General features: G+C 41.5%; 1 protein-coding gene across 5 annotated transcripts in view; it reads left to right on the forward strand.

Moving 5' to 3' along the window:
* The window catches only part of mib1 (MIB E3 ubiquitin protein ligase 1), a 47,937-nt gene that overhangs the window by 26,353 nt on the left and 8,201 nt on the right, over positions 1 to 13,383 (forward strand). For all 5 annotated transcript variants that reach the window (XM_026312790.1, XM_026312791.1, XM_026312793.1 and 2 more), the window contains exons 13-15: positions 11,384 to 11,516; positions 12,499 to 12,585; positions 13,055 to 13,213. In XM_026312790.1, coding sequence (XP_026168575.1) covers positions 11,384 to 11,516; positions 12,499 to 12,585; positions 13,055 to 13,213 — 379 coding nt within the window. The remainder of the gene's footprint in view (positions 1 to 11,383; positions 11,517 to 12,498; positions 12,586 to 13,054; positions 13,214 to 13,383) is intronic.

Genomic DNA, 13,383 nt, shown 5'->3' on the forward strand with positions numbered 1-13,383 from the left:
CCACAGCCTCTCCATTTGAATTCAACTTAAAATAAAACCGGGAGTTATTTTCCAGACAGACCTTTAATGTCTTCTGTGTGAATGTACACACAGCAAATGCACTTACTCTGCATGTGCATCTGAACTTTGTTAATGTTAATTCTAATGCTCTGTTAATTCACTACTCAGTTAAGGTTTTTGTGGCCTGTAATGATCTTCATAGACATTGCCCTTAGGTCAAGCCATTCATCATTTACTGCTTATCCTGGAACTCAGGGTGACAGAGGGTTGGAGAAATCCCAACTGACACTGGGTGAGAGGCGGAGTACACCCTGGACAGATCGCCTGTCTATCACTAGGCTGTCATACAGAGAAAGACTCACACCTACAAGCCATTAAGAGTTAATAATTAGCCTAACTGCAATCTGCATGTCATGTCTGCCTGAAAAGAAAAACACAGTACCAGGAGAATACCCACATAGACACAGGAAGAACATACAAACTCCCCACAGAAAGGCCCCCTGGTTCAAACCCAGGACCTTTTCACCTGTGATGTGACAGTGTTAACCACTGCACTGCTGTGGTATTGAAAAATGCCCCAAAGCTCTTATTTCTGCTCTGAAGGCTGTGGAGCCAGGAGGCTGTCTAGAGAAGTTGTAACCGAGGATGCACAAGTGCATGAATGTTGTGATGTACAAGTACTCTGCCACAACATCTGGCCTGTTTGAATGAAATGGTGGAGAAACAGCTGAAGTGTAGTGCGCATTGTTACTTTGGTAAGATAAGCCTACATTAAAAATGTCAGAGCAGTAATATTTATGCAAGACATTGCTCCTAAATATTGTCATACTTAAGGTTAAGTTCATTTCACCCATATACCGTTTAGTCATAGCCTGTTACCAGTCTCGTTCATTATGTTTTAATGAACTTTGTAGTCTAGACAGGTAATATCATAACAAAAGCTGCTGCAGTCTCCAGCTGTGCTGACATCATCAAAAGCAGACATCACCTGACATGACTCTTAAAAGATATTTCCCATGCTCCTTTGCAAGACGCATGGAAAAGACGGAAGCAAGTGAAACGTGGGTGCAATTATTAAAATTGGGATTCATTCCTTGTGTGTTTTGTGTATCCCGCCCTGCTTGTTCCAGCCACACAACCCAGCAGTTTAATCTCAATTACATCCCGACATCCCATCTGCCCCAGTAAGTCAGCAGCATGGCTTACATCTTCCCCTCCATGATGAATAGCACAGGGCTGAATGTTTAGCTGAGCAGTTAATCGATCAATAAGAAAAGGGTCTGCTAATGGATGTGCTTTGTTTCACTGGATGAAGGGGTGGGACGTGTTTCTCCTGTGAGCACCGAAGACATATCTCCACTCAAATAAATAAATAAAACAGATTGGTTTTAATGATGCTTGCTTTATTCTTTATACTGTTCATAATTTCTGTTGTGGGTGGACACACATGCAACATTAATTAGCCCATTACAAGCTATTTGTAGAAACTTTAACATTCAAAACTATTCTTTTCTGTTTTATTTAGGAATTATGAGTGGATGTCACTAGGAATTTTCACACTGATTAAAAGATAGAAGGCAACCAAAATAATCTCTACAATTTGAAATAAATTAAGGGCAAGTTGAAAGCATAACGTTTGAAGTCACCAGGAGTGAAGCGATTTTAAGACGTTCTATGAAGTGTGAATAAAATGGACTTCACCAACTTTTATTCAGTGTGCAACAAGTAAAGTTAGGTTAAACCCAAGTCTTATCTGATGACCCACCCTAGTAATGAAGCAGTGAAAGCTTTCTATTGGCAAAAATCAGACAGCTTTGGGAAAGCTTGTGATTTCAAATTTGTGGCAGGACTTCAAAATGGCTTGTTACTCATGGATCTCATACAGCATAACAAATGCAGTTGGGCCTGCATCAGTTGTGCAGTTTAGCAAAAATTGGTTGTGTCCTCACAGACCTCTTCATATAAGAGTGTAATTGAAATTGCTGCCACATAAGCCTTGACTAAATATTGACGGGAGTACAAATACAATCAATTTAGTTTTTTTTTTTGTTTGTACCTAATTAAATAAATTTGTAGTGATTGCATGTTGATATTATCAGTGTCAGAAAGTCTGATTACATCTACTTTAACTATTATTGTTGTTGTTTCGTTTTTTTTTTATTCATATGGCCACTTACGATGAGAGCTCATACATCTGAGTTCTCAAATGAGAGGTATCTCTTCTCTTGGATTGTAAAGTTTTCTAAAAGAATTGTGGTTAGCTTTAAGTGTCTGCTGGTGAAATCTTTGTTGGTCCTCAGCTTGGCTTAATTCCTGCTTTCTGTGTGCCTGCCCACCAATTAACATCATAGAGGAATTAGAGCTACACCTAATGAGTCCAGATTGTGCTTCCATCAGCCTGGCACTTCCTTGTTGCTTACTTTATCTCCCTCGTCAGTTCCTTTCCTCTCCCTGCCCCCACACCTTTTTCTCCCCGATCCCTCTCTCCCTCCCTCGTCATCCCTTTACACAGTGCATCATTTGAAGAGGTGAGGCTGTTGAGCGCTTGGATGAATAAAAGTGATTTATGAATGGACCAACCTACCTGGGTGCTGGAGGGGGAAGCCAGTGGCAGTCAAGCTCTCTGATCCAGCAGCCCATTGTTCCTTTCCAGACTCTCTGCAGGGGAAGCTCCTCTGCCTCTCCTGCCTCTGATCTTTTACTGTGTCTGTATGTTACCATTAAGTGACTCAAACTGCACAAACACCTATGCACTGCAGGGGCACTTACGTGTGCAAGACCATTTTCTCAGAGGCCCACAAATATACACCCACTGAATACTGCTTATGATCTGTATTTATTTACATGCACTTAAGTAAATGCATGCATACTTGTGTTCAGGCTATATTCTTATGCTTTACCTGAATTAATGTTTTATGGTTTGAAGTTTCAATTGGCTTAGATTTAGAAGTCATTACAGCGGAAGATAGCCAGATGCACCAGCCAACAACCCTACCAAAAAAAAGAGAAAAGTGACAGAAAATTTGTTGGAACTATGTATAAGTTCTTCCTTCTTAACATATGCTCACCTACAGATATGCATGCACTACATGGTCAAATAGGATGATTTGATAGGGTAAAACGGAGGAAAGATGTCACTCAGGCATAGCAATTTGGTTTTTTCATTTTTTTAAACACAATACACTTTGTCAGAGGAAAGGGTATACACATGTCTTTAGCTGTAATTTATTAAAAGTTAAGTATCGCAGAGATATGCCAAAGTAACCTTTGGGATTGAGATGGATGGCATTTGAATACTTGTAACCCAAAATGCAAACTAATACACTTGTAGTTGAAATTTTTGAATGTACTATACATAGTCTGGAGAGATTGATCCTGTTTTATTTCCTTTTTTTCTAGTTACATTTGTTTTCATGGAATTATCTCCATTATGTTGCTTTAGCATGTTCTTGTTAAATTTACCCACTGAAGAGTACGCCCTCTAAAGATGTAGTGCAGTAACTGATTCATTCAGCAAACCTGAGTACCAGTTTACTGCAGTTTCTGCTGTGACTTAACTGAAAAGGCTTCCCCAATCCTAGAAGCCCTACCAGTGTCCACCTCTCTGTGAGCTGGTACCAGTCCAACAGATCAGGCAGAGGACAAGCTGATACAAGTCCCAATCCCCCTGCGACCAATCAGAACACCCACACTTCCTCCTAGGGTTGGGCCAACAGTGGCTCTGAGCCAATAGATAAGCTCAGCCATGCTGTAATGCTCTCTCTCTGTCCAGTGGCATGCTGAAACATTGAGTTCTGGCTACTATGCTGCTGTAGCACATGCTGGAAGAGGGGTGGGTGGGTGGGTTGGTGAGTGCTGGGGGGTGGGGGTAGTGGGGGGATCACGGGGGAGGCACGAACGGATGGATAAAGCAGAATGAGAGGAAATGAGGGATCGATGCATGTATGGAGACAGGGTAGCGAGGGAGGGGTACATCCCTTACTGAAGGGACTCAAGGACATAAAGAGCTATTGGGAAAGTGACTATAGCATGCAAAGGGAAAAGCTTGTGTTGTGAAGCAGCAATAAGCACTGCGTATATGTTCTTTTGCTCACTTGCCAAACCTAGAAAGAGCAGGATTTATTTGTGGCACTTTAAGGGCCTCAGCAATGCAGGTAATAAATATGACAGAGCAAGGTGATGTACTTCCACAGCACAGCTGTCAGGCATCTTTAATATTTTCTTCCCCCATTTAAAAACAAATGTAGTTTATCTATTTACTTGATGTAGTGGAACAAGTAATAGAATTTATTTGTGCATTTGATGGTACTTTAACATCACTGATGGCACTATGTTGTTTTTTATGAAGCATTCAGAAATGCTGCATATTTCTTAACTTAGTGATCCCATGTAAAACACACATAAGAAAACATGTCAGTCTGCCTTTTTTTAATTCAGCAGGTTGCTCAGTTTGTTGTAATGCTGATCATATTTTTATATCTTTGTACATAACAGAGCTTACTCTTGTGTCAATATAATGCAAATATCCAGTATTAATATCATCCTGGACTGTGGAATGTCTTCTTCAGCTCTTCTGATTTACATTTTTGGATGTTGCTTATCAATACCTAGTGAGATGGCATATTTTAGATCAGAAATGAGTTCAGCTTTGCTTATCTTGCAGCTAAATTATTTTCTTTAATATAGCAACCAAATAGTTACAGGAATACTAGATTATGCACACCAGACCATTCAGCAAATGAAATGGATTTGTAAAAACAACAGTGCTGAGACACCTTTAAACATTGTGAAAATGCAACAAACTCCTGGAAGGCCAGGAAACCAAATTTGCAAACCTGATTCTGGTGGGAACAACTTCAACTGGTGTTCACCTGTATGATAAATATGGTCAGATCTGTGTTCAACCCATTCCCAGTGTCCCATGTCCAGTCATATACAGTTTATATCAGTGAAAGGGGTATTAGTAATCCTAATGAACTCCAGGGGACACATTCAGGCCAATGTTCAGATCTAAACCAAGCTTAGCTGTTGAATAATGCAGGCCATGTTACCTTGGTAACCTGTACGGACACTAAAGTCAATAGCTTCAGTGTAAATGCAGTTTAGCAGGTCAAAGAGGGTAGGAGTTTGTTTGTGTCTTTTGGTACAATCTGTGCACATACATAGAAACATGCAAAGAATACTGAAGAAAAAATGCCAATGAAAAAATAAATAAATAAATAGAAATAAATCATTATATTTTTTGGGATTAGGCTGAGCACCTTTCATGGAAAATTGTTGGAGAAAACCTTCATTGCAGTATCTGTAAAATCATGGATCCCTGTGGAATAATTCTTTGGAACCTAATTTGTGTAATGTACAGTGCATCTATACAAGCTCCCTTCCCCCACCATTAACAAGTTGGCTGTTAGACATTCTCTCTTCTGCTCAGGGGCATATGGCCTGTTGTCTTAGTGCTTAGGGGAGGCAGTAGCTGATACAAGGCCCTTTGATCCCCATTATTTCCCACTGCAAACAATAGATTTTAATTACCAAACCACTCTTTCAGCCACAGCTTCTTCCTCTGCATGTGTGGCCAGAAGTGTAACTGCCAGAGAAATCAGGCTCATCAGCTGCAATATAGCAGCTTGTTTGTGTCACTTTGGATCTGCTCTGCCAATTACTATGGTAGAGAATTTGATGGTTTGTTATCTGTTGTGTTGAAGGGTTGATACTGTTACTGCTGACTTTTTGTGAGCACTGGAACCTCACAGGTTATCAGAGATGAATGTTTCAGGGGGATTGTGAAGGTGAGTGCAGTGTGTTTGTGGTCGGCAGTAAGATGGGTGGCAGGTCGGGGAGGAAGGGGTGATTTAAAGTGGTAGATTTGTTGTGAGACTGTAGATCACGGTAGACTCTCAGACTGTGCCCATATGGTGACAGCGTGGCAGGCTGCTGAGTGGCTGTCGATCGAAGGACCTTCAGAGCGGCCGAACCCTTTTCTGCTCTGCAAAACCCAGAGTCAATCCCTTGGTTCTATTTACCGCTTTGTACTTCTGTGTGGAAACATTTGCTGTAACTTTCACCAGACAGGCACAAGTCAGGTTTTATTTCAAGTAAACTTTATAATCACAGAATTTCCCAGATTTGCGTTAGTAATAGACCCAAAGAATGGTAGGACTTATTATGTTACATTCCAGGCCTATCTGTGAAAAGTGATGTTCAATAATTAAATGGTTGTTTTATGGGTAATGATGCTATTGAGCAAATTTTCAATAGAGTATGCTTGATTTAGGTATTCTTTACTTTTTGTGTGAAAGTATGTATATTATGAATGTTATAGCTGGTGCAGAAATGAGGATGAGGTTTTTTTGAAGGTGCTAAGGAGAATAAAGTGCAAAGGAAGAACAGCATGGGAAAATAATTGGGTCATATTGAACCAATGGGACATTAATGTGCCATTGGGCTTCTCTGACTGTCTTGCTGCCTCTTTCTTCATAAATTGCTATGAATCAGGACACCCCATAATATCATGTGATTTAGGGCTAATTAAAGCTAAGATTTTATAGGCCCCCACGTACTTCTCCAAATGGATTGGCAAGTGTACCTGTGATGTTTGAAAATGTACTTGGCATCTCCTAAACAACCTTCATGGCGGTAGCTATAGTGCTAACCAAAATGTCATAGAAATGCACCCCTTTCCCATCTTCCCCCTTCCCAGTTTATGCAAATAGTCTTTAATAAAAGCATGCTCACTCTGGGGCCTCAGGTAGAGGCAGGCAGGGGAAGGTCACATTGTAGGGGAAATTATTCTCTTCACGGCATGATAATGAAAGCCTTTTTTATCGAGCAGAGCCAGTTTGATTCTTGTCCTTAGCTCTCTGGTGCACTGCTAGTCTGGACGCTACCTGTGTTTATTTACTCTGTCCACACCAGGGCAATAGCTGTGGGACAGCCCTGACAAAGTGAACTGGTAACTAATTGCTTCTAGAGTTTGACTAATGGCCAGGATGAATTTCAACCAGTTGTATTTGCATGGGGATTGTAGGCAACTTTAGTTATTTTTAATGTCCAGGGTCTGTTGCATTGGTTATAGCTGCTGAACTGACAGTTAAGTTTCCCCTTTTTATGTTTTGAAGTTATATTTCATTTAGGTACACATACATATTGACAAATAAGCAATACGGAACATTCCCATGCAAGCAGAATATTTGAGATCCTAAACTGTTTTATGACTCTTACCCTGCCAGCTGCCACTGACTAAGGGACTCAGCTTCCCAAATCTCACATGAGGGAGAGTGCCTTTCTGCCCAAAGTCAAAAGGGTGAAGGGGATTTCCATTTGTCGTTAGTGGGTTGCATTTGTGAATGATGTGTTGAAAACAGGGTTCACTCTTTCAAAGGACCTGAAAGTATTGATCCTGTTTCAGATGAGCTGACAGCTCATACCAGCTGAGGTCATCTCATCTGGAAAGGCTGTTCCTATAAGGACTCATAATCAGGAAAAGAATTACTGTCAGACAGGTATGGGATCAAACTATGTAAGTCCTATGAAGGTAGGGTGGATAAATCATTTGGGTGTAACATTTTTCACCAAAGAATTTCAGCTAAAGGCCCACTTCAGTTGGCCTCAGTGGACAGAGTTTGTTCAGTTGTCAAACAGATGGATCTGCTGATAAGAATATCAAGGAGCTGTTAAAATCTAATTCTTGTCTGTTTATAAGTAACAATTTTTGTACAGTTCTGAAATTAGTGTGCTTTTCTTTGTCTGCTGGTGAGGACTGTGCAAAACAGTTGAAAGCACCATTAAAGGTTGGTAATGAGATTTTGACTTGGGATTCATTTCCAACATCAAGAATTGATGGTTAAAACATTGTGGTTAAACTTGGGTTACTGAGCCTTTACTACCACTGTTTTATATCTCATCTGTATGTGTAGCCATATAAGCACTCTCACAGTTGCAAGACTGATCATTTTCATTATCTGTTTTATAAAGCTCTTTTATTTTCCCAAGGCAGGTGGCACCTTTTGGCAACTAATTTCTGTTGCAGAAGTTGAATCTCCTTTCTTGAGCTTGAAGTGTTAGTTAATGGATGACGGTATGCCAAACACGTCTACTACATCAGAGTAACCATATGTTTGTGCGCAGCCATTAATCTCAGGCTGGATGTTGACTGTTCCTATTTTGCCCTGTCCTACCCAAGTTATTGTCCTCCTCACTTCCTGTTGTAATAACAGGTACTGACTACTACACAGATGGCTGTCAGCCAGGTGAGGGCAGCAGAAGGACCCTGTCGACCCATACACACACATGTTGCGCACAGTCTCTGTCTTACACACAATGACAAACGCCAACACACACAGAGCTGAGGGTGTCTGAGAGCATTCTGGTCAATGACAAATTGCAGCCGAAGACAACAGGCCCTGGTATAACTCTCCTGAGGGACTCTCGAGATTTCTCACAGGGTGACCCAGTTCCATCATGTCTCTCCTTCTCCTTCTGTGCTCTACCAGTCTCTTTCTCCAGCTGCATATCCTTATGCATTAGCAGAGACCATTGGAAAGGTTTTTGCTGTGAAATTGTCATAAGGAAATCCTCACTAAACTCTAAATATGTATCCCACTCAAAGGGGATTTTTATCTGTCCAAATGTTAACTCCGAGGTCAAGCCAGTACCTCCTGCACAGTAAAAGGTCTACTGCTTGGGCTGGCCAAAGTCACTCTCTTCACTTCTTGTCCTGTCTGCTCAACATCCTACTTCAAGGGCCAACACCCCTCCACTCCTTATTCACTATTGACATCACCCACCCAAGAGATTAAAAAAAAACAACTGGGAATTATTTCTTGATTCCTAATTCACTCTCCTTTTTTCTGACTTTACAGCAAATAGCTTAACTGCAATGCAGCAATACCAGTAGGGGACATTAATATTAATGTCCACCCATTTCACCCAGGGTGGCAGGGAGCCTGTCAATTTAGACTTCTGTTCAATGGGGTCGGTACACCAGCAAACACCTGCCCAGCACTCAGTTGCCTGGTTCTGACACTAGAAGGCGCCAGTCTGCACCTATAGCGTCGCATGCATGCATTTGTTGGCCAATTGGTCTACATAGGAGACTTTTCCAGCCAGTCTAGTCTGAACAAATGTTATACATTGCAGCAATAGGAGAAGGAAAATGAGCACTAAAGAACAAAGATTTTATGCAGGGCAATTGCCCTTAATTCTGATGAAAACTGTTAAAAAAAAAAAAAATTACGTTGATGTATTGTTCATCACTCTTGGTTAAAGTAAATCTAAGAGTGTTATGTTGAGCCAGTCAGAATAAGTTTTATGTTATAGCTTTAGGCAAGAATCTAATGTGGCAAGATCTTTTCTTGAATAATTTTCTTGTTTAAGTCTCAACTCCTACCCAATGCGCGGGCCACAGATGAAATTACTCAGAAGTCCCCAATGAGATAGTAAATCTACAGTATGCAAGCAAATAGTTCTTTGTATCAAAGTGTACACATTAGGAATGTGAGATTAGGCAAAATGGGTGCGGTTGCTATCACATTTAAGCAGTGCTCCTCTGCATTAAGTGGTTGAAGATGGCTGCAAGCAATGCAGGTGTGTGCGTAAGCTTCTGTGCACAGAGAGGTAGAGAGAGAGAGTGAGCCTGGGATCAGCCTGCTGCGCTGTTCATCACTGCTGCAGTACACCAGCCCTGGATCTCTGTCCGTACAGAGGTGCTGACTGCCTGCATCCCGGCCGCTCTACCCCTCTTGCTCTGCTTTTCTCAAGAGGGTGTGCTGATCATGCTCTCTTTCGTTACTCCAGAAGGAAGAAGACAAGCAAAAATCTGCAGGGAACCAGCCTTCCTGATTACCTACAACCTGAAAGCCTGCCAGCGTGTTGGTTTACATTTTTGTCTTTTCTGTCTTAATAGTTCAGTCTCATTGATTGTGCAGGCTGTGGCCCCACTGCCCTGTGCTCAAGCCCATTTCCTCCATATACCTTACTGTTGTGTATGTAAACACTCCAGTGAACCCATGGGGATTGTTCAGCTATATAAAAGTCAAGAGTAAAATTGTCTGCCTCCCTTTGTCGCAGTTCAAAGATATGCCCTGCATGATTATTCAGGGTTAATCAAGGTCAGAAGTGTTCCCTCCAGCGTTGCTGCTTCAGTGCTTCTTGAAAAGTACATTGTGTACCTAACTAAAGATGAGATACAAGAACATTTAGGTAATAATGTTCAGGCATTTGGGTATCTTCTGTCATATTCCATAGTATTTGCACGAATGGAAGAGTTAAATTTGCTGCCTTTATTTCATCAGATATGCTGCACATACATCAAAATAAATATGCGTCTCATTTCAGTATTCTCAGGTACCATGTGCCTGGATGTGCTAAAGCAAAAAGGGTGAAAGGAAAGGCATGGGTATGGGGCAAAGAGATGATACAGGAGTTGAAACAGTAAAGTAAAGCCACCATGCTAAGAACCTAGTAAATTGACTTAGTAACAGGAATAGTGTTAACACACATCTAATTATCACTAATTACAGTTAATTCTACATCACTTGGAGTTTTTCAGTTTTGTATTTTTCTTTGTATTTAATATGCGATGGAAATATGTGTGTGGCTTCCTTTTGCTAGCCTACCTATTCATAGGGACAGTCAGACTCCCTCTTCATCTGTACTGTGATGCTGACTCCTTCTCATGCTTCCACTTATATATTTGCCTTTGCAGCCACATCTCACTGTGGCACACATCCTTTAAATGACCTTCAACAGCACAGAACTGACTGGCTCTTTTCAACACACCAAGCCACTTTTAAACAGCACTGTTTAAACAATGGATTTCTTACCTTCCCACACTATATGTTTCTTCCCTAAGACAAGACCTGAGTGAATGCAGCTAAATTTCATGTAATTACCATTTTACCTCCAAATGATAGGCGCATCATCAAGGGAAAAGTGGCTTCCCTTTTTACCCAGAGATATGGTAGGCGGATGGGTCGCATGCAGCACTTGTACTGCTTGAAGCATGATGTAAATAACACTCTACTTGGGAAAACAACTCCTCCCTAAATTGATTTCGTATTCTTGTCGCCATGTGTAAAAATGGGATATACTATACTACTGTAAAAGAAAAAAAAAAGACATATTAGAATATGCCATGAATCAGCAGTACAGACACTGTGATGTGTTTGCTTACAACAGCTTCTGTCTGCCCCCAGGCTATTAAACATGAGGGATTCATTCACAGACAGATCTATTTTGGTAATATATGTCACAAATGTGCACCTTTCATGAAATCAGCTGTATTTTCTTGACTTTCTATAGGGGTTTCCTCATTTGCTTAAGCCCATGGTCCGGTCACTCTGTCACTCACTCCTCTCCTCCTGTTTTCTTCTTTTCTGGACAGTGCTATGCGTGTGCTACTATCCAAACTGCCAAGGCCTTGGATCGTAGATGAGAAGAAAGATGACGGTTACACTGCACTGCACCTAGCTGCCCTCAACAATCATGTGGAGGTGGCTGAGCTGTTGGTGCACCAGGTAAAAACACGCAAACACAGACAAATAATTAATTTTAATTCATGCTTCAGCAGTCTACATGATGACCAATTTAGTTATGTACATGCTATAATAGATTATTTCCTTTTACAGATGCAGCTATGTTTTGGCAAAGTATCTGGTAGTGTTCCATGTAGCCAGAAATATGTAGACCAGCTGAAGATGCTAGACCTGCCACTTTTTATTGAATCCATATGGTTCATAGGACCTTCAGGGCTATTCTTTAGTGCTGCTGTGGCCTCATATCCTCCCCCTCTTGCAATCACAGGTTCATGCTCTTTTTTTCCTTCCGAGAATGCAGGTTTAACTCCCAGAGGAATAACACATACAAGATTTTACAGCAAATGTCACATGACAAAAGGGGAACTGGGTTAATTACAATGTGGTGCAAGGCAGCAATGTTGCTGCAGCATTCCAACAAATGAAAGTCCGCTGTGCAAGCTGCTTTTCAGCAGGCAGGGATGGCCTTTTTCTCAAGTCCCTGCAATGGGTAGGTTCACAGTGATGGCTCAGCTTCTTATTCAGAAATTGCACCACACTACAAGGTGCACTGCAGATTCGCTGCCACCCAGCCAGCCAGTCAGTCTTATTACTTGGGGATTTCGCACACTGCGTGATCACAATGCTTATCTTCCCTCCACATCTCCTCAGCTGAGGTGTTCGCAATTGGAAATGACAATCACATGCAGCGTTATTGTAGGATGCGTTTTTTCCCAGCCCCCTAGGTGACACTTTGTTGGTTGGCAGGGTTGAAGGAAGCAAGGAAGGTTCTGTCATGGCACATAAAGCCAGAGAATTTGTGGCAGTCTACACAATTGCAATTATCTTTTCTTTACTGTGTTTATATCTATCACTTGTCTGTCCTCTGTGTACACACGTGTGACACATTATCATTGGTTGGTAATGTATGCACAATTCTCAAATTTGTGTGCGTGTTTGCTTTTCTCTTGTTTCCACCTCCAAGGGCAATGCCAGCTTAGACATCCAGAATGTCAACCAGCAGACAGCATTACACCTTGCAGTGGAGCGCCAGCACACCCAGATAGTCCGGGTTAGTGGGCCCTCTTTTTTCTCGGACTCCTTTTTTCTCATTTGTTCTTCTTCTTTCTTGTCTCACAAATTATCTCTCTGAGGCCTTCATTCAAGTCCATACACAAAAAGCGATAGAATAACATCAGTTCAATTCTGCATGCAATTTACACAGTTGGATGTCCTGCAGTTGAATGAGGTGCTGCTTCAGACTGATGCTGTGTGGGAAAACGTGATCTGAGGCAGTGTCTTCGTTAGTCATTTGGTGTAGTGTTGGATTAAGATTGCCACGTTGCCATCTTGTGGACTCTAGACAAAATGCACCCTATAATTGGGGAATCTAATGCAGAGACATTGTAAGCAGCCTTATAAATCAGCACCATGGCATTTGCATTGTAGCATGGAATTAAAAGTTGTTTTATGGTTGCTTCTAGAGCTTCTGTTTTACTGCTTGCTTGTCTAACTCTTACTTGATGTGATTCTTTGAACAGCTGCTGGTGCGTGCAGATGCCAAGCTTGATGTGCAGGACAAGGACGGGGACACACCACTTCACGAGGCACTGCGTCACCACACACTGTCCCAACTGCGACAGCTCCAAGACATGCAGGATGTCAGCAAAGTGGAGCCCTGGGAACCCTCCAAGAACACAGTACATACACATTTATTATTAACCGTACCGTGTCTTATTACAGTCTTACTTGCATCAAGGTCCTTTAAGATACCACATGGAATAGTTGCACTAAGGTGTTCATAGATGAAAATGGAACAGCTTTGTACTTTGCTTTGTACGCTTTGTATGCAAGAGATACATGAACACGA

The sequence above is a fragment of the Mastacembelus armatus genome, chromosome 17, assembly GCF_900324485.2.
Source record: "Mastacembelus armatus chromosome 17, fMasArm1.2, whole genome shotgun sequence".
Lineage (NCBI taxonomy): Eukaryota > Metazoa > Chordata > Actinopteri > Synbranchiformes > Mastacembelidae > Mastacembelus > Mastacembelus armatus.